A 24,844-nucleotide genomic window follows, 5' to 3' on the forward strand; every position below is an offset into this window, starting at 1 on the left:
CTGTCTACTGTCTACTACATCTATAGCCAGCCAGGCTACAACATTCAACAACAATTGAGTTATTGTTATTTATATACCTATTAAAAAATCAGCTTCTAATATGTATGCAATGGGTTTTTTCCCACATTTATAATTTTAAACTATTAGTTTGTCTTCATACAATTAATTTTACAATATGGACGTTAAAAGTGTTTCTCCTGAGACATATTTGCAAACAGTGGATATCATGAAACCGAATATCCAATATCATAAAATCGACATACCAATTCATCTATTTGACTATTTGAATAGTGACAACTGCAATTTGGATAAAATATGCCTGTCTTGTCTGTCTATTAATAGCCAATTGATGTACCCGTTATTGGACAAGGATGAGAATTTATTATCAAATGCTTTCACTGCTGTTACTGCTATTAAGGTTAGCAGTTAATATAACTTATGTTTAATAATACAGTTAATAATATAATTTAAATAATTTCTATTTTCGAATTAAAATACTAAAGAACTAAAATAATTTAGAATTTTAAATTCAAACCTAATTAAGACTATCTGATAGTACTGTAAAGACTGGGCTTTTACAATATGGGAAAAACCAAAATTTCTTGTGGCTCTAAACAGCTCGCTTATCATTACTATTCTACTATTTTATTATTGTAGCCACATTATGAGTTACCCACGCAAGTATGCGCTGCATGCCAAACATCAATACTACAATTTTATGATTTTAAAATTCAATGTGAAAAGTCACATTACATACTGAAGACTACTCTGCTTGGAGAATGTGCTTTAGTACATGATAAAAAAGAAAAATTGAACAAAGGGAAGAATGAGTAAGTATTTGATTAATGTAACTTTATATTGCATATTTATGCTGTGAAACATTCATATATTTAGTTTTGTATGAGCCATGAACTAATCAGGTGATCCCTGGCAATAAAAAGTCAAAATACACCAATTATATAATTATTTACTATACATAATAAAATGCTCATATAAATAAATAAAAAAGTTTATATGAATATCCCATATATGTCCCTAAACCATTTATTTAATCATAATATATGAAATTTGAACATTCCAGAGGTTTCTACCATAGTACCATTAGCATAGAATAGATGATGCACAAGTAGTTTCAAGAAACAAAGTGTTTTCAAACAATTAGATATGATAGCAGAAAGTGACAGGGATTTACTATGATTAATTGTTTTTTTGTAATATTCTCAAAAATTATTTTACAGAAATTCACAAATTGATATTTCTCCTAAATCTAATCAAGAAAAAGTAGAATTGGAAATTAAAGTGGAATCACCTAAAGATGAAGGTATGAACTGAAGGTGTACTCAGTGTATCCTGTAGACTTTTTTATTGTAGATAGGTGATGAGCCTACAGCCCACCAGGTGATCACCAGACAGACATTGTGAATGACACCACCAACCTTGAGACTCGAGATCTTGGACTTAATTATATAGCTGTCCCACTCTTCAAAGAGCCTTACTGCTTTACTAAGAAACAGGCAAGGTGGTTAAACCTACTTATCCGATCTCATATAATGCTCTACCACCTATAGTAATTTGTAATGACTTTTGTTAAATGACATGATAGTTTCCTGGCCTCCCTAATCACGAAGTATAATTTATGTATGTAAAATTGTGACACCAAAAACATTCATCAGTGTGATAGTTTTTTGTCATAGTTAGGAATTGGAGTCATGTTTAATCTTACTGGTATATCATTATTTACCATATTCTATGTAAAAACACACTTCAGTAACAAAATTTAATATTATCACTACTTAGTATAATGTCACTTTCTCTGTCCCTATATCTGTCTGTCCCTATGTATGCTTTAAATCTTTAAAACTACGCAACGGATTTTGATGCAGTTTTTTTTTAATAGAGAGAGTGATTGAAGAGGAAGATTTATATGTATAATAACTTCCATTAAATAGTGGAGAAATCAATAATAAATTACAGTTTCCGAAGGGAAGCGAGGGCAGGTTGCTAGTTAGAATATAAAATAAATAGATTATTTAACCATTGACATTGTGACAACACCCCAAGCACCTTGGTCAAGTGGACGGTGCCCCAACTTATATTCCTTGTGAGAGTCAGAACTTTTCTGAATTATATTAAGTATTTGTAGTATGGATTAGGAATAAATTTAGCACTTGTTGTTTTATCGTAACTTTCTGTTGTGTGATTAACTTTTTGTCAAGTAACTGAAATATTATGGGGTGAAAGGCTATTTGGTTTAAGCGACAATTTGCTTAGTACACGACATTTACTGTGGTAATTAACCCTTCTACTGCCATGTAGGTCACCGGTGCCCTACGTGTCGCACTGAATTATGTCGACTTACGTTACTGAGACGCCGGAATATCAAGTAGGCTCGGAGAAAGACGAATCCGAAGTTACTGAGAATGAAACTATTTCTAAAACATACATTAAAAACAAACGAAAGCAAAGTTAGTCAATGCAGGCGCTTAGTAACAGAAATCGATATAATTACCTCAGTGTGCCGCGTAGGTCACCGGTGACCGGCATGGCAGTCAAGGAGTTAAAGGTGCATTTTATTTGGTACTTGGTAGCTGACTCGGCAGACTTCGTAGTGCCTCAATCGATAAATAAAAGACCTAAACTTTTGTATAAAGTAAACTTAAAACAAACAAAATGAATCCGTCCGACGGGGGACACATCAAAGGGAAAACAAAATTGTTATTTTTATTTAATTCCGAGCATTTTCATATTTATCTACCTTTTAAACCTTCTCTTCCACAAATAATTCAAGACCAAAATTAGCCAAATCGGTCCAGCCGCTCTCGAGTTTTAATGAGATTAACGAACAGCAATTCATTTAAAATTTAAAATTTGGAAAAAATATCATAACAAAAAAACTTCTTCAGCTATTTCTTAAATAGTATTTTTTTCTTTTTTTTTTTATTATTGCTTAGGTGGATGGACGAACTCACAGCCCACCTGGTGTTAAGTGGTTACTGGAGCCCATAGACATCTACAACGTAAATGCGCCACCCACCTCGAGATATAAGTTCTAAGGTCTCAGTATAGTTACAACGGCTACGCCACCCTTCGAACCGAAACGCATTACTGCTTCACGGCGGAAATAGGCGGGGTGGTGGTACCTACCCGCGCGGACTCACAAGAGGTCCTACCACCAGTGATTACGCAAATTATAATTTTGCGGGTTTGGTTTTTATTACACGATGTTATTCCTTCACCGTGGAAGTCAATCGTGAACATATGTTGAGTACGTATTTCATTAGAAAAATTGGTACCCGCCTGCGGGATTCGAACACCGGTGCATCGCTACATACGAATGCACCGGACGTCTTATCCTTTAGGCCACGACGACTTCCTGTAAAGTTCCAAAAATTTCGCTAAAACCAAATAAATACCTTTGACCCCTCGATAGGTACACAACTCTTCCATGAGTAACTACAATTAAATATTGCTCCCTATTTTTAATATTGTTTCATTATATGTATAAACTCTATGTTAAATGGTAAACTATGTCATATTTTAGATGCAGTTGAATACATTGAAGATATCAGTGATGATGAGAAACTTTCTGTCATTGTAAATACAATTAAAAAAAGGTAAGTTAAAATTATATTATTGAAAAGGTTATTGTATCGGGAAATTAAAAAAAAAACCGAAATTACGAAGATTAGTTCGATACATCATGAGAATTCTCCTAATGAAAGATTAGGTTTTTTTTATTTTATTGCCTTTGTAGGCAGACGAGCGTACGGCCCACCTGATGGTAAGTGGTTACCGTCGCCCATGGACTTCAGCAATGCCAGCAGCAGAGCCAAGCCGCTGCCTACTAGCCTTAAATAAAGACAAAAAAATACCAAAATCATTACTGAATTACAGAATGTATTTCATATTACAGGGATACATCGGAAGTGACAGGTACGTATTGTTGCAATATATTTCGCATAAAAGGCAAACAGTCCTTTGAGTTTTATGTAGTCGTCGTGGCCTAAAGGATAAGACGTCCAGTGCATTCGTATCTATAGTCGGATTTTTTATTAGACGAAGTCAACAGACGTTTACCGTGTTGTCAGTTTTTGATGAAATAAAAATAGTGTTGTGACAAAGTGAACGATTGAAAAAACTCCTGAATTAATGAAATTGCCTCGATTGTCTAGTGAATAGTTGGTGTGCTGAATTGCCGATATCGGGTACGGGGTTCGAATTTTAGGCGTGCTTTGTACATACCAACGAGTTTTCGACGAAATATTATATTCCTATAGTATCTACCTGTACTGAATACCGAGTGTTTTAAACATTAAGAAAAACATTGCGAGGAAGCTTGTAAGACTGTCTTATTTCCAATACATCATATAGTTGAAACTATAGATGTATAAAATATAACAATTAAAGGTAGGTAATGAAAATAAAAAAAACTGATTGTAGTTACATACTACTAGTAACATATATTGGAGCACTTTAATACAATTTTATTGTAAAATATAAATAATATTCTTTTATAGTTTGAAATTAATGATTAACTCTTCACACTCATTGTTCATTCATGTGATTGAACGAGAACTGAACGCATCACTATTACTTTAAATATAGCAACATTATTTCACAAAGTGACATTAGCTACTGTCAGCTGGCTTCGTCTAATTAAAAATCCGACTATAGCGGTGCACCGGTGTTCGAATCCCACAGGCTGGTAGCAATTTTTCCATAATAATAAAATATTATACGTACTTAGCAAATGTTCACAATTGACTTCCACGGTGAAGGAATAACATCATGTACTAAAAATCAAACCCGCAAAATTATAATTTACGTAATTACTGGTGGTAGTACTGTTACATATGCCCCTCAATAATAACGTAATATAAATAATAATGCCGACTAAGGCATTCTTGAATGCATTGTCTCTATATAAAGACGATATATTGCTAAAGCGTGGCAGAACAGATTTGGCTTGAGTAGCGGAAACACACATCATTTGTACTACTTCTTTAATAAAATAAACTCCGTGCCAGTCGCCGTGTCCTTTTTTAAAAAGAGCTCCTGGACCCACCCCGTAACAGTGGTGTCAGAAGTGGGATAGTCAGTACGTTACACTGGCTATCCGGATTGTCTTGAGCTCTTGATTTTACGTTGCGCTCATTGCCGCTGCTCTCATCATCAATATCGTAAAGGAAGAAAACCTGCAAAATATCTTCAACGCCATCTTCAACATCGTGAGAAAGAAAAACTTACAAAAATCTGCCACATCATACCCGCTCGTGCCGGTCAGTATTGATCGGCTGGTGTCAACCTGACAAAAACACGCAAAAACCAATAAGCCTGATATCGACGTCCTGCTGGTTCCTGTGAAACAAGCCCGAAGATTCGCCCGAAGCTCCAGTACCCGTGAAAATTCAAGCCGCTGATTCGTCCCTACTGCACCAGTTCCTGCTGACTCGTTCCTGCTAAGCCGTTTGCAACGTTCCTGCTGACTCGTTCCTGCTAAGCCGTTTGCAACGTTCCTGCTGACTCGTTCCTGCTAAGCCGTTTGCAACGTTCCTGCTGACTCGTTCCTGCTAAGCCGTTTGCAACGTTCCTGCTGACTCGTTCCTGCTAAGCCGGTTCCTGCCGTTTGCGACATTAAGACTTCCAGTATAAGCCTGCCAAACGCCTTGCTGCCATCCCATCATCCGTGCGTTCTCCGATGAAGTTAACAGCTCTGATATTCTTGCGGTGAGTGAATCATTCGTCTCGTATAACTACTACATTTTTTTAGTTGACCTTCTTTCTGCTAGTGTCTGTTTTGTTACTGTCAAAAGCGAATACTCGTAATAATGTCTACTAAAAGTGAAATAGTCTTGAGCGAACAATATCCTATTCAAGTACTATGTAATTTTATCAACCCATATAATGGAAGTCGGGAGACCCTTACGGCCTTCTTGACTAACTGCCAGGATGCGTTAGATCTTGCATCAGACAGTCAAAAAAGACTATTACTGAAATTTATAATTTCAAAGCTAGAAGGAAAAGCCAGAATAGCATGCTCAAATAAAATATTCGATAACTTCGAATCGTTGAGAGAATTTCTTCGTCAAAATTTTGGAGAAACTAAACACTACAGTCATCTATTTTTCGATTTGCAATCATGTAAACAACGTGCTGGCGAATCTGTGTCTGAATTTTCATTACGAATCGATACGTGCCTAACCGAGATGCAGACCGAAATCCATAATTCTAATACATCAAAAAAAGACCTATCAGGTCGTATTGCCATGACAGAGGACCTGGCGATACACTCTTTTATGTTCGGACTGACTCCTCGTATTGGTAACATGGTGCGATGTCGTAACCCCAAAAATCTTAACGAAGCAATTAATATCGCCATTGAAGAGGAAAAAATCCAGAACTTCGTTGCTAAGTCTCATTCAACTCATCATCAACAGCCAAAATTATCATCACAAGCTAGTTCATTTAATTCAACAAAAATAGACACAAAACAAAAAATTCCACCTCAAATCGTTTGCAGTTACTGTAAAAACCCAGGTCATCACATTGCGAAATGTAAGAAACGCGAATACAATAACAACTTACGTAATAATTCGTATAATAAATATCGCCCGCTTAATCATATTCCACCTGACTCGGAATCTTCGCCTTTTAAATGTTGCGAAATCGAGAAAACCGACAGTAATTTAAACTAACGTGTCAGGTATCGCAAATGTGCCGGCGATTGCCTGCAAACCAAACAGGCACAAAATTACGTAACTCTACTAAATCGCAACAATGCAAAGAAATTATTAGGTCGTATGCACAAGCGTGCAAAACTACTTCTAGTTCGTTCACTAATTCGCCAATTAATTCGTCTTCTAATTCGTTTACTAATTCGTCTACTAATTCGTCTACTAATTCGTCTCCTAATTCGTCTACTAATTCGTCTCCTAATTCGTTCACTAATTCGTTTACTAATTCGTTTACTAATTCGTTTACTAATTCGTTTACTAATTCGTCTACTAATTCGTCTCCTAATTCGTCTACTAATCCGGTTACCAAGCCTTCTACTAAATCGTTTACAAAGTCACATGATAAGTCAACCCCAGTATCCGCTAAGCCGGATACTACTCGTAAATCAATCAGTCAACTTACCCCTCAAACGATGCCATCGGCGATATCTCAAGAATATTTGCCGACAGTGTACGATATTTCTCAGCATAAAAACACACCGTTACCTTACATACTTGTTCATACATCCCATACCACGAATCCTATTTCGTTATTAGTTGATACGGGAAGTTCAATATCTCTTATAAAAAGTACCAGTATTCCTTGTTTACCAGTTCTTGAAAATCACAAAATAAAATTCAAAGGCATCAATGACGTAAATTCACACTGTGAATCACTGGGCAAATTCCTTTTGTCAATAAAAACTAACCAATCGAATCTATCACCTTTTTATTTTCACGTAGTTAAAGATGTTAACCTGGATTACGATGGTATTATAGTATCAGATTTTTTAGACAAAAATAGTGCATTTATTAATTATTCAGAGAAATACCTGGGCATACTTAGCCCCTCTACGCAGCGTTTCAAGTTACATATGTCACAACCCTACTATATCGTTCCGCCAAGAAGCGAAATGTTTATTGAATGCGCTGTTACTAACCCGGAGTTAAAGGAAGGTTTAATTTTAAAAAACACGCATGTAGACTATCCTAGTGTGTATTTTTCTAAATGTCTAGTTAGTGTTAAACCAAATAACAAAATTAATTTGTCTGTCCTGAATACCTCTGAGTCGGAAGTAAGGTTACATGACCTATCTTTCACCCTCGAACCCGTGTCTCTGATTCTAGAAAATGACCCTCCGTCTAATACTTCCGACAGTACTCACGAGTCATGCTGTTACCAAATTAGTTTTAACTCAGTCCGGGAAAAACGAGTTCAAGATGCCATTCGTTGCGAACACTTAAATAAGGAGGAAGAAACATGTTTACGCAGTATCTGTTCCGAATTCTCAGACGTGTTTTTTCTTGAAGGCGACAGCCTCACGTGTACAAAAACTCTTGAACACGAAATACGCACTACATCTGACACACCGATCGCTGTTAAAAGTTACCGTTTCCCTGAGTGTCATAAAGAGGAAGTACATAGACAAATAAATGATATGCTACGTCAAAAAATCATTCAACCCTCTATCTCACCATGGTCAGCACCTATTTGGGTAGTACCAAAAAAACAAGACTCCTCCGGTAAACCTAAGTGGCGTATTGTTATCGACTATAGGAAGTTAAATCAAGTAACAATTGGTGATGCCTATCCTATTCCGAACATCACGGATATCCTGGACCAGCTAGGCCACAGTAAATACTTTACCACTCTTGACCTCGCGTCTTCGTTTCATCAAGTCAAGGTGAAAGATACCGAAAAAACAGCATTTAGTGTGCCCTCGGGCCATTACGAGTTCACGCGTATGCCTTTTGGTCTTCGAAATGCTCCTTCCACATTTCAAAGACTCATGAATATAGTACTAAGCGGCCTTCAAGGCACTCATTGCTATACATATTTAGATGATATAGTCGCTTTCAACCACGATCTCTTGTCTCATTGTCAAAACCTCAGAAACATATTTCATAAGCTCCGTGAACACAACCTAAAATTACAACCGGACAAATGTGAGTTCTTTCGTCGAGAAGCACAGTATCTTGGACATATTATTTCAGATAAAGGAGTAATGCCTGACCCCAAGAAGGTTCTCTGTGTTACTAACTTCCCAGTTCCGAAGTCTCCACGTGATATAAAATCATTTCTAGGTTTAGTTGGTTATTATCGTCGCTTCATTGAAAATTTCTCCCATATTACTAAAGCTTTAACTAGCCTTCTAAAAAAGGACGCTACGTTTCAATGGGGTTGTGAACAACAAAAAGCCTTCGACGAACTGAAAAACAAAATAACCTCGGCTCCTATCCTTCAGTACCCTGATTTTACTAAACCCTTCGTACTAACAACAGACGCATCCAATTACGCTGTTTCTGCTATTCTTTCTCAAGGCGAAGTAGGTCAAGATCTCCCAATAGCCTTCGCATCTCGAACCCTGAACAAATCAGAAGGAAATTATTCTACAACCGAAAAAGAATGTTTAGCTATCATTTTCGGCACAAAAGTTTTCAGACCTTATCTGTATGGACACAAGTTTAAAATCGTGACCGATCATAAACCTTTGCAGTGGCTATTTAACTGCAAAGACCCCGGTTCTAAGTTAGTTAGGTGGAGGTTAAAATTAGAAGAATTCGACTACGAGATTGAATACAAAAAGGGGAAGTTAAATTGTAACGCAGATTCCTTATCTCGCAACCTCGTTCATACTCTCGATGAACCAACCGTTTTACAACCACCCCCATACCTTGATGAACAGTCTCGAGTAGATGAGCCCCTTACGTTCGATGACTTGTCTCCGTTACCACCCCCCATAGACTTCAACGCCCCAGGTTCCGTCCCTTCAGAAACCCCTCTTGGACAAGAAATGCCTAGCCACCCTACTCAACCTCCTACAAAAGTCCCTTCTCCATCACTGCCCTCGCAACCGTCACCGTCAACTCCTGAAACCTATGAACAATATCTAAAAGTGTCCCGACAATCGAAAGATCCGTTTAACACAAATATTCAGGAATTTAACGACTCTCTACTTAAAGCTAAATGTAAGCTGATAGCCTACCCTACCTCAATTGACCTTGATGAGTCTGTACCATATTGTTCAGAAATCATAGAAATGTCCACAACTATGCCTGACATACGTGAAGTGGAGAGAGAACTGTACTCATTTTATTCTACCGGTAACGCCAGTCATTTATTTACACATTTGTTTGTCCGTGTTCATTTTTACGATGAGTTTACGTATAAAGATATTTTTAATGTTTTACGTTGTTACCGTGACATGATAACTACATGGTATAGCGAGGAAAAAGAATGTGCTATATCAGATTTCTCAGACCCTTACACGAAATTGTCATTTACAAAAATTTACAATATCGTTGCGTTTCTATTTCATGACACTCAAATCAAAGTAAATATTTACCATAACAATATCCAATATCCTACGCCTTCCGAAATCAAAAAAATATTAAGAGATCACCATGATTCCACGACTGCAGGTCACCCCGGAGTCGCTCGTATGTTAGGACGAATAAAAGAACTATATTGGTGGAAAAATATGCGACAAGACATAGAAAACTATGTCAAAAATTGCAAATCGTGCCAAATAAACAAACCGCTGCGCCAAGTTAATCGCTCCCCAATGATAATCACGTCTACCGCCACTAGAGCTAATGAAAAGTTATTCCTAGATTTAGTGGGGCCATTACCCGAAACACACCATAACAAATTCAAATTCATTCTTACGTTACAAGACGATCTCACTAAATATTCTCAAGCATATCCCATGGTCACATGCTCCGCCGAAGAAACAGCTCGTTCATTAGTAAAGTATATCTCCCATATCGGTATCCCTAAGATCATTATTACAGATCAAGGTGCTAACTTCTCTTCCGAAGTAATGAAGCAGTTAGAGCGTTTATTCGGAATAAAACACATTTTTGCTTCTCCATATCACCCGCAGACTTGTGGCGCCCTAGAAAGAAGTCATTCGACTCTGAAAGAATATCTTAGGTCGTATATAGTTGAAAACCAACATACATGGGACTTATATCTTAGAACAGCAATGCTAGCGTACAATTCCAATATCCACTCTACCACAGGCTTTTCACCATTAGAACTGTTATTCGGGTTTAAACCCTACATCCCTAAAAGTATAGACTCTCTCGACCTTAATACATACAGCGATTATATAAGAGCACTTAATCACCGGTTATATTACAGCCGTCAAAAAGCTTTACAAAATATAGAGTCGTCAAAAGAAAGATCAAAAAAATACTACGACTCTCACTCGAAACCGATTACCTATAATATTGGTGACATGGTCTACGTCCGTTGCCATCATAAGCAAAACAAAGCCTTATCTCCTGTATGGAAGGGTCCATACAAAATCATAAAAATAAACGGCAACCACACGGTCACCTTATTAATGAACCGTAAACACGTGCGTCACCATTATGATGAAATAAAATTAGCAAATGACGACGCACTATAGTCTTATTAAAGCTAACTCGTTTAAATAATCCCTTTATTTTCGAACATACTTAATTCTTTTACTCAAAAAGAAAAAAAAATTATATTATAATTATAATAATAATCTTACACTGAATAACTATTTGAAACTTTTACTATTTTATATGTTTACTATTTTACAATATTTGATTTAGTGGTGATAATAAACGAATGCTTACTTATTACTATTTCTGTTCCCTTTCAGGCCCATCTTAGTGCTATGTACAAGTCATCAAATCATAACCCAGATAACAGATAGTCCCGGTCTATACTACGATAGACTATCTGACGTCAAATTTACTAATGATAACTGGAATGTTGTAACTTATTTAAATACTAATAACATACAGTCTCATCTTGATAAAGTAGATCAATTATTTGAAAAAGTAAACTCTTTCTGTAAGGACTTCGAGTCCTCCAAAATCCAGTTCGATTGCATGAACGCCATTTCGTCATTACAAAGTCAACACGATAATAACATCAAAAAGTTTGCATCTGTATCCTATCTTACTAGTAGTCGACAAAGTAGATCAAAACGTGGGCTACTCGACTTTGGTGGCTCTGTTCTTAAAACATTCTTTGGCACTCTAGATTCCAACGACGGTGTCAAGTTCTCTGATGCTATCGACCAAGTACAGTCAGACGAAAAAGCTTTAGCGCATCTTATGCGTGATAATATACATGTGATAAAATCTACAATTTCCACATTTAATAATTCAATGTTAAAATTCAGTGAAAACGAGAAACGTCTAAATAAAAATCTAGAAATCATAAATTCGGCATTCGAATATATTATAAATTCTAACGATAAATTACAAATAAAAACAAAATTTAATTCTTTATTCCAGTCCTTAGAAAGTATAATCATTGCATTGTCTTTCGATATCGAAGACATAAACAACGCTATTTTATTTAGTAAAATGAATATTTTGCACCCGACTGTACTCAGCCCATATCAATTATATGTCGAGTTGGAGAAACATATAAATGACTTACCTAAGCATTGCGAACTTCCTATATCAATATCTTTACAGAACATTCACGAAGTTATCGATATTTCTAAACTAGTATGCTACTATCATAATAATCGTATTATCACTATAATCAAGATACCCCTCGTGTTACCTCAAGTCTATAATCTTTACCATATTGTTCCTATGCCAGTTCCTTATGACTTAACAAAACCAGACACTTATGCACTTATAGCACCAAACAAGCCATACATGGCATTAACAACAGATCGTATGCTTTACTCACTGTTAGAAGACTTAGACAAGTGCAAATTCGTGAGTGAAAAGTGTTATATTTGTGAATTAGGTAATGTGTATTCGACGCTTGCGAACCCAACGTGTGAGACAGTTATCTTAACCGAAGTTGTCAATAAAGTTCCAAGTTCATGTTCGGTAAAACTCTTAAGGGGTCACGTAGATTCCTTCTTTAAACTTAATAAAAATAGATGGATATTTGTTCAATCTGAGCCTGGAAAATTACATGTAACTTGTTCTAGTAATAGTCTCAACTATGATTATGTTTTGTTAGGAACAGGAATAATGTCCCTGTTTAAAGACTGTAAAGCTTTCTTCAAAACATTACAATTTTCGTCTAGTGAAACATTTATTTCTAATGTAACAACTCAAGTAGCTAACTTCAACATTTTGGAAGATGATTGTTGCGAACGTACAAAACTAAATAAAACTTTAGCTAGACTTCCCTTGTTAAAATTAAATAATCTTAATAATTTAGACTCATTGTTACATGCCAGTATTCATCTAGATACTCTAGAAAAAGAATTAAATCATTTGGAAAGTCCTTCGCACTTTCAAAAATATGCTGTTCATTATATGTCTATAAGTTATTCTCTTACTGTTCTGTTTTTCTTGTACCTTATATTTAGATTTCGTAGATGGTTTTGTTCAAGTAAACATAATTCTCATTGTTGTATACAAATCTTTAATCAATGCAACAAAGATCGTAAAAACGATCATAATAATGTTACACAAACTGTGCAAATAAATAGTGAAAAAGATTATTCATGTCCTAGGCCTTTTAGGAGAAATCTTATGTTGTCAAATTCGTCTAATAATGTCGTCGTCGAGTAATGTTATAATAAATTATATTATTTTAAATAAATAAATTGTATAAGTTTAATTAATAATTATAATTAAGACCTTTAATAATTATAGATTTACTTACTATATCCTGTTTTCGTATTTTACTTAATAATTACTTAAGTGTTTTTGATATTGTACTTAACGTTTATTTCTTTAAGATATAGTTACTATTTTATTTTGAGTACTTACTTGTTTTATCCTGTATCGTATGTTTTAGTTTTCCTATTTTGTTATCCAAAACAAAAGCCAAATTCTATACTTACCGCTCTATTTCAACGTCAACGTCCGTGACCATTCATCGGTGACGATGAATCTTAAGGAGGGGGATGTTACATATGCCCCTCAATAATAACGTAATATAAATAATAATGCCGACTAAGGCATTCTTGAATGCATTGTCTCTATATAAAGACGATATATTGCTAAAGCGTGGCAGAACAGATTTGGCTTGAGTAGCGGAAACACACATCATTTGTACTACTTCTTTAATAAAATAAACTCCGTGCCAGTCGCCGTGTCCTTTTTTAAAAAGAGCTCCTGGACCCACCCCGTAACAGTACCACCTCTTATGAGTCCGCACGGGTAGGTACCACCGCCCTGCCTATTTCTGCCGTGAAGCAATCATGCGCTTCGGCTTGAAGGGTGGGGCAGCCGTTGTAACTATACTGAGACCTTAGAGCTCATATCTCATGGTGGGTGGCGGCATTTACGTTGTAGATGTCTATGGGCTCCGGTAACTTAACACCAGGTGGGCTATATGTATGCAATAAAAAAAATTACCACAACTGTAAACAAACTAGAAACTACCTGTTGGATGCTTGGGTTTCTTGAATGAAACTTCCAAATCGATCTTGAGCTTGTATTTTCTTTATACAGGTTTTTTTCTAAATTTTTATGTTGCGAACAAGTTATCTTGGCACGGCGATTAATTGAAGTGTAAATGGTGTAGGTAAACATTAATAAAATTTTCAACATTGCTCCTTAAAATTTCGTAGGAGTTAACACTACCAAATTATTTTTATGGCAGAACATTCATTATTAGTACTGTGAAATATTTACTTTAATATATTGTTTAACTTTTTATCTTACAGATATAAATGGACCAATCCTAGTGAAAAAAAATAAAACCAGAAAGAAACGGAAATCACATTATAAATGTCAGATTTGTTCAAAGGTATTGTAGCATTTATGATTTTTTTTCAAATTATATAATTACTAGTTTTATTTATTATTTAAACTCGCCTTTATTATTTTCTTTTCGGATACATTAAAGTTTGCTTGGTAACGGACGACAAAGGTGCTATTTATCGATGTATGTATATGCTAACTACTGTATAATAATATACTTTCAGAGCTTTTTGACATTGAGCAAACTTCGAAGCCATGTTAAGAAGCATGATGAAATAACTGATCTACCTTATTCATGTAAACACTGCCAAGATTCATTCACCTCTGAGCACGATCTAAATCTACATTTATCTTTGCACACTGAAGGATCTAATTGGAAGTGCAATAAATGTCAAAAGGAATTCAACTGTAAGTAAAATTCAATCTAAATAGTATCCTAATTATTTGTATCTTTAAATACAGTTAAAATAGAAAAAATTAAAATCACTTATACGATAGAGTTATTATACATACCAGGTCCAAGAACTCGCGTTAGGCCCAGGAAACGCTGGTTGGATGTGGTAAAGGTGGATATGGAGGAGAATAACCTCATTCAGAAGGACGCCGAAGACTGGACAAAGTGGAAGACTTTAAGTAGGAGAGCAAACCCTGGTACTAGACCGGGAGAACGTTAGGCCCAAGATATGGTAGAGATCTGGTTTTGCAATCTTCTGTCTCGATATTGATGGAAGTATTTATGTCACGCCTTTATGCCCCAGTGACGGCCAATATCATTATAATAGCCCCAGCATTGACAATTTTTTATTTTATTTCTTAGATGGTTGGACGAGCTCACAGCCCACCTGGTGTTAAGTGGTTACGGGAGCCCATAGACATCTACAACGTAAATGTCCCACCCACCTTGAGAAATAAGTTTTAAGATCTCAGTATAGTTACGATTAATTATTGAGCTCCACTATAAAAAAAATACATTTGTGCAATTCACACCTGGTAGAAGTGAAACCTTCAAAATTTAAAATACAATTATCCTAAATGTCTAAGTATATGTAAAATTTTGTCATTAGTAAATAATTGTAAATCATCTGTTATAGTATGAGGTAGCGCCCTCTGTGAATTGATATTTTAACTTCACGTATAATACTAAATTAAAATTCATTACAAGAGGTTTCATACACACGCTTGTATTAAAAAAATCTCATAGATGGCGCTTTATGAACTACACTGAGAACGTCTAATGTGTTCTATCATTCTCTCGCCGGCTGAATTCTATACGTTTATGTGTTTGTGTTTCTATGGACTTATTATTTCGTTTCATCGAGTTTGAAATCACAACCATACTAAAGACGTTTCACTTCAAAAGCTATGGTGTCACGTTGCTTTCAGCGAAGCCTCTGCTCCGGCGACACATAGACCGGCACATGGATTCGAAGCGCTACTCGTGCGAGACGTGCGGGAAGCCGTTCGCGGAGCTGTACGCGCTGCGCCGACACTCGCGCGTGCACACCGGCGAGGCCGTCGAGAAGAAGTACAAGTGCCATCTCTGTGACAAACGGTACGCACGCACTGCGCTTAGCGATACTATACTTGGGCCATTACATCTTCAGTCGGCGTCGATGCGCCACATCTATAAAGCGGCACGACACGAGAACCCTCTCATCGTGGCCGCCGGTAACTACATTCCCGATCCTGCGGACAGAATGGAAAGCAGTCGACGTCGTCCCAAACACGTCATTTCGGATCCTCCCGATCCACTAACTGTGCTTTTAGGTACATCAAACAATGGTCTTCGTTCTCGTCGAACCCGACGAAGGGCTCGACGAGTAAATTAAGCCTCAGACACAGCCCACTGAGTTTCTCGCCGGATCTTCTCAGTGGGTCGCGTTACCAATCCGGTGGTAGATTCTGCGAAGCACTACACTTGCTAGGGTAGTGCTAGCAACACCTTCGGTTTGAGCACTGAGAGCTCATCTACACGCCAGAAGAAAGAAAAAAACGCGCTAAATAAGTCATAAAACATTACGTCATAGGAATGTTTTTTTGTTTTCCTACCGGAGCTTATAGCCTTGAGAGGCTATATAGGCGTTACCCTGGCGTGTAGGTGAGCTCTCGAGGCTCAAACCGAAGGTGTTGCTAACACTGACCTTAAACGCGACCCACTGAGAAGATCCGGCGAGAAACTGAGTGGGCTGTGTCTGTGGCAATAAAGACTAATATACCACAGCAGTCCGATAGTAGAGTGGTGTGTTATAAGCCAGTGACGTCACCGAGTTTGTCCGTTGCAGGTACTCTGACAGCAGCGCGCTGGCGGCGCACGTGCAGCGGCACTCGGGGCTGCGTCCGTGCGCGTGCGACACGTGCGGCAAGGGGTTCCCGTCGGCGCGGCTGCTGGCCTCGCACCGCCGCGTGCACTCCGACCACAAGCCGCACGCCTGCCGCTACTGCCACAAACGGTACACCGAACAATCGTATGAGGCCGGCAGTGTAAAAGTGGCCTAACCCACAATTGTTCATATTCGTGCTTATATAAAATAAAAACGCCCTTTATTCCATGCAATTTTTTTGTCATATGCATGGACCCCTCTCAGGTAAAGGCCTCCACCAAAGATTTCCATTTAGTTTTTCAACTTTTCTAATGTCGTCCTCCCAACGCGTGTACGATCTACCGACGCGCCGCTTGCCCTGTGGACCGTCCCGTGCTTATATATTGCAATTTATTTAAAACATAATAAAATTTTATGCAAATAAAAAAAATTGCCGGTCTACCCGGCGATTTCTTTTCAGTAGGACATACTCTTAGGGTCATCTAGGAAATCCCTTTCGTGGTCCTCCTCCAATGTTATTTTTTTTTGTAAATTTGTTAGATTCCGCCACGAGTCTTCGCGGAACACGCACCACCGCACCCACACCGGCGAGAAGCCGTTCGTTTGCTCTCAGTGCCCGAAGACCTTCATACAGAGCTCCAACCTCAGGCAGCACATGAGGACGCATACTGGTAAACAGCCAAGTATAAAAATAAGGAAAAAGTGTGTGTGTGTGTGCAAGTCACACACGGTAGAAGTGAAACTTATAAATAAGATATAGATATACTGATTATCCCACTACACAGGAGCATACATATGGACAATGATTAGTAGACGATAGTGGGGATGCTACGAAGAGTCGCACAAAGAGGAGACCGAGAACGTCTAATGTGTTCTATCTCATTCTCTCGCCGGCTGAATCCTATACATTTATGTGTTTGTGCCTCTGTGGACTTATTTTTTCGTTTCATCGAGTTTGAAATCACGATTCTAAAGAAGTTTCACTTCAAAAAGGAAAAAAATGCTACCAAAGATTTTTAATAATACATACATAACTGCCTAACGGTAGGCAGCGGCTTAGCTCTGACCCTGGCATTGCTAAAGTCCATGGGCGACGGTAACCACTCACCATCAGGTGGGCCGTATGTTTGTCTGCCTACAAGGGAAATAAAAAAAACACATATTGTTCTTGCAAATTTTTGTCTTGCTTTATTCCATGATCTGGACAGAAAAAGCGAATGATTCATGACGTCATATTCAAGCTACATAATAAATAATTTAATTTAGTCTAAAAATTGAGTTTTTTTTTTTATTATTATTATCCAATTAATCAGAAGAAACACCCTCATTTGGTTACTACAGTACTGGAATTGTCATACATTAACCTTAAGACATTTACGTCGTAGTATCAAAAAGGTATGATGAAAATACACGGAAAAAACCCGTGCGGGCTAGAGAATGCTCTACCATTATCGACTACAAACCTACCTTTACCAGTTTCAGTGGAATTCATTTATGAGGTCCGATGAGCATTTAACATCAGCTGGTACTGCTAGTCGAACTCGTCGATTACGATGCAAGTGTTCGACGAGCGTGCTAACCCATAGACACAGCCCACTGAATTTCCAGCCGGATCTTCTTAGTGGGTCACGATTCCGATCCGGTGGTAAATTTTGCGAAGCGATTACTGAACCAATGTGATAAAACTTTTCCCTTTTAAACAAACGTGAAAATTCCATTGTGAACCTCAAGAATCGCATTAATAATACTCCCGTTATGCCCATGGGCTCCCGTAACAGCCACGCCTGTGTAAAGCTATGATTAAAAAAAGCAGTGCATGTGAATGAAGTGAAACGTGAAACTTCTTTTTTGATGTGTAGTATTGTGGTTTTCTTCATTTTACATCCTTAAATCAGATTGATCTTGTAATAGGGAATGCTGTGTATAAGGGATGCGACATCTTCAACATTTGTTATATATATATATATATATATTAATTATGGATAGAAAAATAATTATATATTTTTTTAAATACTTCTTATTCTTTACTACTCTTAATTAAAATATGGAACGCTACTCATTGCTATCGCTCGCGCTGGCCTGCAACAGGTACACTGCGCGCATGCTTTCGAGTGCCACGTATTCACTCTCGCTCTGTCTCTTTCTATTCCATAGCAGCGTTAAACGTTTAACGCAACCTTGTTTGAAGTCGAATAAGTTTCACTTCAAAAAAAGAAATGTTTCAGGAGAAAAACCACACACGTGCAAAGTCTGCGGTAATTCATTCTCGTCGAGCTCCACGCTGAAGGCGCACGAGCGCGTCCACACGGGGGAGCGACCCTACCAGTGCAACGTCTGCGGGAAGCGGTAATAATACCTTGCAGAGTTTTGAAACACGATCACTACACCAAACCAAATACATACACTGGCCACTAATAGAAGGAATTTAAAAAAAAAAAACATATTTTTTTTTGGGTGATTTTCAAAAAACTGAGAGAAAAATTATCGTACAGCAAAAAAACGGGTAATTGTAGGACCAAGTCTCTAATTTTCAGATCTTATCATTTTCGGTTCCGGAGCAATCCTAAGAACATAACCCCAAAAAGACCGCAAGGGTTTTCGTAAAAAAATCATAATTGTCTCAATAGAAAGTTTTTAAAAATATTTGAAGACCCCTTCAATTTGAATTAATTAAAAAGCCTCTAACGGTAGTATAAGCAAAAAAGTTTTTATAACTTTGTTAATCAATAACTCTGTTAATAATGATCAAACAGGAAATCGAAGGAGCATTTTGAAAACATAGACATTCTCCAAAAGAAATCATGCGTGGCGCTTGATGAAAAGGATATTGGAATTGTTTGGTATAACTTTGGATAGAATGGATATTATTATTTTATCCCTCATATCTATATTGTATATGACCCTTAATTTGAACCTAATAAAAAAATAATTAAAACACATTATCGTAATGCTTCCAAGCTATTCGAATTGCGACAGGATTTTCATTAGCAAGAAGATCTTTCATTAAACTAACTATAATCTTCAATATAATTAAGGAAAGTTTATAAAAATTATAATATTAACTCGCCTAAAAGCTGGACGGTATTTTCTTTATTGCTTAGATGAGTGGACGGGCTCACGGCCCGCCTGGTGTTAAGCGGTTACCGGAGCCCATAGACATCCACAACGTAAATGCCGCCACCGACCATGAGACAGGAGTTGTAAGGTCTCATTTTTAACACTTCAAACCGAAACACATTACTGCTTCACGGCAGAAATAAGCAGGGTGGTGGTACCTACCGTGCGGACTCAAGACATCCTACCATCAGTATTATGTAACGTGTACAGATTCAGTCGTATGAACCTGCGCGCTCACATGGCGACACACACGGGCGAGCGGCCCCACGAGTGCAGCGTCTGCCACAAGCGGTTCCTGTACCTCACGCGACTGCGCGACCACGCACGGGTACATACAGGTGACGAACACATAAAAAAAAACATTGTCTCCTCTTTATTCATGATCGAGTGACATCTACATAGTTTTTTTTCTCAGCCCACCTGGTGTTAAGTGATTACTGGAGCTCATAAACATCTGCAACGTAAATGCGCCTCCCACCTTGAGATATAATTCTTCAAACCGAAAGGCATTACTGCTTCACGGCAGAAATAGGCAGGGTAGTGGTGCCTACCCGTGCGGACTCACAAGAGGTCCTACCACTAGTAGTTTATCTAATAATATAATTGTTGGGACTTCCTTTATTTCTTCCTCAAACTCTCAAACCACTATCCACGCCATCTATTGACGCTCCAAGTAAAACTATATGTGTGAAAGCGTGCAGTAAAAACTAAAACACGGTACCGGTCCAACGAAAACCTGTGAATATTGTTAATCAATCTGCATGTAACACGAAATTCAAAAGTGCATCAAGGAACATTGGAGTGAGTCAATAAGTTGATCCTTTTTCTGAGTCGTTTATGTCCTTGAGTATGTAGTGTTCAACCAGGCAGAACAGTGCGATATCATCATACACCCCACTATCAGCAAGTTGAATATTGTGTTTCATTTCAACGGTAGCGGATTGAGGCGCTCGATCAATACTTATACCATTTGATTCACTAAACATCGAATGTATTTCAGGTGAAAGGCCCTTCGTATGTGAGAATTGCCAACAAGCGTTCCCAACGAAATCGCACCTGGTGCGGCATGTTAAATCTCATCATAACGACAAAGTGAAACAACAAATTATTAAAAACAGAAAAACGAAAATACTGAACAGATTAATTAATGAAACCATATGTGATAATAATAAAGGCGTTGAACATATTGAGGAGATTGAAAAAGCAAACGACACTGAATGTAGAACAATAATGTTTGACACCGAAGAGGGACCCCTGGAGGTCAGCGGCGAATTAGTTCTTGAAGACGATAGCAACATTAAAACAGAAGTTTTAGTTTTTGACAACAGTCAAAATTTCCAAAGTGCGAACATACTGAACGCTAGCGAAATAATCGTCAATGACTATGCTAATAATTTAGTGGCGGTGAGCGACGGCGATACTATATCCGCGACGAGCGCAGTTCTAGAGGGAACCACAGTAAAGCTCTACCAGTTAGACCAAAGTTTATTACAAATTCACAATGCAGGTGGGCGGGTTACTATTAGCAAAATAACTAGTAAGATGACTGCTAATTTTTAATGTTATTCATAATTTTAAATATATAAAAAAAGATTTTCATTCTAAAATTCATGTTGTTTTACTTCTCCAAGACGTAATAATTCAACAGGAAAGAATAAATCACATTTTTATTAGAACTTAACAGAATACTGTAAATTAAAACTATAATCTATAAACTAGCACATTTAAATGCTTTAAAACCATGTTGATTTCTTTGCAGCTTCATATTTCTTAATGTTCACTAACATTGATTCATAAATTTCTTTGGCATTCCTATTCTGTCCATAATAATCGACAAATTCACCATCTGGATTAACTAAATAAACTATAATGGTGTGGTCAACCTGGAACAAAAAATGTGTCTTTTAACTTAAATTTAGCTGTTTTTTCTTTTTTTTTGGACATGATAAAGAAAATGCATTTTTTTGGAACGAAGTTCCTTATGAGACGATGCGGAGGGGTACCCTAACCAGGAAAAAACATCCGTAACGTAAGATTTTTATTATTTATGTATAGTCTTAGTATGATGGCTATACATATATAGTCTACGTGATGACGGTTATTATTATTATTATTCATATAAATAGCTGTTTCTTTTTATATTATTATTATATATTTTTTATAAATGATTGTGAATAAAATAAAGTTGATAACTTTGTAAAATAGTTTTTTTTATCAATAAAAAAACCATATGTATACCCGAATAATTATTTTCTTTAGACCTCGAATAGAACTTAAAATTAATATTTTTATAATAAGGAACTTTGTTCCTATCCGGTGTCCCACGACACCCCACATCTTTTTTTTCACCAGAATATTGAATTTAGGGTAAATTTCAATTCACAATGGATCCTAATAGTCTGAATACACAAAATAACTTTTTATTTCTGTTTCAAAAAAATTAAATAAAAAATTAGGTCCAATTTTCAACATTTATCAGCAACTTCTTCAAATTTTCTTACAAATTAGTTACCACAGATTATTCATTTTTTATTTTAGTAATCATCACAGCAAAATATGCACTACCTAATGCATGATTTCATCTAATTAAATTATAGTAAGGTCTACTATCAGACAATGATGTATAAATAATGAAACAAACTTACAATATAATCATTGTCAACATCTTGTGGCCCGGCACTGAAGTACACTCTATAAGACTTGCAAGCTTGCTGGACTTGTTCCTTTGTTCCAGTTAAACCTAGCAGTCTTGGTGTAAACTCCTTACAGTACCTAAAATTATTTTTAACAAAAAAATATTTCATTCAGATTAAATGTGAATTCTTATAGGTTACTTATTTATAGGATAGAACTAACCTAAGATAATTAAAACTAACTTAGATATTTCATAACCATTTTTTTAGATGGGTCGAAAAGCCCTCTGATTACTAGAGGTCGGAGTAGCTAAATTGATTTAAGGTCGTTGATGTCAAACGTAAAGGATAATATGGATATGCCTCCAAAATACTGGAACTTCATATTTATTGTGATATTTGTTCTGGAATTTGGAAATTAGCATGAATCTGTGGTTAAAGTGAAAAACTTATAAATAATATTAATCTACGCTACAAGTGCTAGCTAATGGTGAAAGAAATCAGTATTTTATTTTATACAAAAACACCGTGGAATAGTTAGGCGTATTTTGTCCCTTTCTGTTGAATTAGAAATGACGCTTATCAGAATGAGACAAAACTTTTGTTTTTTGTTACTTTATCTCATAAAAATAGAAATTGTATCTGATGAAGTTTAATTTTTTTTTTCAATTTAAAAAAATTATCATTATGGATAAAATGGCATGTCCATATTATAATATCTTGACGCAAGTATATAAAATCAATCTACCTACTCCGACCACTGGTGATTATCATTGTTCAATTCTAATGTCTTACTTCTTATTGATTAGAATAATAACCACATTCAATATTAAGAAAAGTATACTTCATTGCAGATTTATTGAGAATTCATAAAATTTAAATTAAATATATCTTGAGAGAAAAAGGTTAAAGGTTTAACTTACTTGCCAACTAATTCTGGTGTGTCCCTCTGAGGGTCTACTGATATGAAGACTGGTTGCAAAGGTGGTGATGATGGAGTTTTGTCTGCAATAATCATTTCAACTTTGAAATTTAAAATTAATGAGGAATTGGGTGGGGAATTCAGTCTTAAATTGATGAGATGTGACAATTACAAATTTAAGCAAGTAAAATTGTTCAATATATTTAGTTGTTTGCTGTTTTTTTACAACAGGTACATGAAATCAGATTTACATATTTTCAACTTCACAACAACACTTCTAATTGAATTTGATTCGATAATATATATCTGTGAACACGTTAAGAATAAGGTTTCCTAAATAAAAATAGATTTAGACAGTATAAATGGTAATATAGTACAGTACAGAGGGTGAGATCCTAATAAAATTGTATGTGAATTTACTGTATAAAAATGATTTTTTGGAAAAAAAAACAATATATTACTTCTAATAATGTCATTATAATGTCACAAGACAGTTGTATGTTGCTGTGCTTTATACTTATACACCCTAATTCATCCCATCAACACATTAATTGATCTCTATACAGGCAAGTACCTTTTTAAAGAAGGTAACGTAATTCATTTATTATACATATAAGGTGTATATTTTAAATCAATAAGTTGATTAATTTTATTTTACTTTTAACTTACCATGTAAATCCACAACTTCGGCTAACTTTTCCAACTCATCTGGACAAATATCTGGGCAGTGAGTGAAGCCAAAATAGATTAACATCCATTTTCCTAAGAAGTCAGCGCTTTTAACTAATTTGCCCTGAAAACATATTTTTGGTCATTTTTTGTTCGCCAGTAATTTAGTTAAGGAATATCGACAAAATTACCTCCGAATTTACTAGCTCAAAACTGCCACCTATTTTTGCTTTTCCAAGTTGTTTTTTTCTTTCTCGGTCAAGCGCCTCCTGTTTTTCTTTTTTGACATACATCATAAAAGCCGTCAAGCCTCCTCCAACTACAACGGTTGCTGCCATTGACTTCCATGTTATCGGCATAAGCGTTTTCGGAGTTCTTTTAGGAGGAACAGCACATTGTCGCACGGGAGTTGTACTTAATGCACGAAATACAAAACTAACTCGATTCCGTAGCATGGAATTCATTTTATTATTTTAACAGTTTTATGTTACCTTGGATAGTAAGAGCTTAATGAGTTTTATCAGACCCGGTTTATCACCGATAATTTCATAATTTTCATAAAAATCCTCGCATGTATTCAATAGTAACAGCCAGTAGGTGATTGCAATGAAGTAGGAAACCTATGGAAATGAAACGTCAACTAAAATTTCGTGCCGCTGTGACGACATCTGGCCACAAAACATGGCGGCTTTAGTGCTGTGAAAAAGATTTCAATGTTATCAGGTTTTATCGATAAACGTTCTTGGCTCATTTTATTTTAAATATTGTTGAATATTATTTATTTGTAGAATTTAT

General features: G+C 36.4%; 2 protein-coding genes across 2 annotated transcripts; one reads left to right on the plus strand and one right to left on the minus strand.

Annotated features, from left to right (window-relative positions):
- LOC101746984 (zinc finger protein 271) lies at positions 1 to 22,027 on the plus strand. Its single transcript, XM_038014317.2, has 13 exons — positions 1 to 418; positions 658 to 830; positions 1,239 to 1,321; positions 3,542 to 3,614; positions 3,914 to 3,933; positions 14,351 to 14,433; positions 14,612 to 14,795; positions 15,771 to 15,939; positions 16,670 to 16,837; positions 17,249 to 17,379; positions 18,934 to 19,054; positions 20,036 to 20,163; positions 20,826 to 22,027. The coding sequence occupies exons 1-13, from the start codon at positions 176 to 178 to the stop codon at positions 21,383 to 21,385; spliced, it is 2,136 nt and encodes a 711-aa protein (XP_037870245.1). The 5' UTR covers positions 1 to 175; the 3' UTR covers positions 21,386 to 22,027.
- Positions 21,476 to 24,739, minus strand: LOC101744321 (protein SCO1 homolog, mitochondrial). Its single transcript, XM_004926491.5, has 5 exons — positions 24,241 to 24,739; positions 24,050 to 24,173; positions 23,382 to 23,463; positions 22,471 to 22,597; positions 21,476 to 21,708 (listed from the first exon to the last, which is right to left on the minus strand). Exons 1-5 carry the CDS (start codon positions 24,511 to 24,513, stop codon positions 21,559 to 21,561), a joined length of 756 nt encoding a protein of 251 aa, XP_004926548.2. The 5' UTR covers positions 24,514 to 24,739; the 3' UTR covers positions 21,476 to 21,558.
- Positions 24,740 to 24,844: the final 105 nt, after the last annotated feature.

The sequence above is a fragment of the Bombyx mori genome, chromosome 12 (genome assembly GCF_030269925.1).
Source record: "Bombyx mori chromosome 12, ASM3026992v2".
NCBI classification, from domain to species: domain Eukaryota; kingdom Metazoa; phylum Arthropoda; class Insecta; order Lepidoptera; family Bombycidae; genus Bombyx; species Bombyx mori.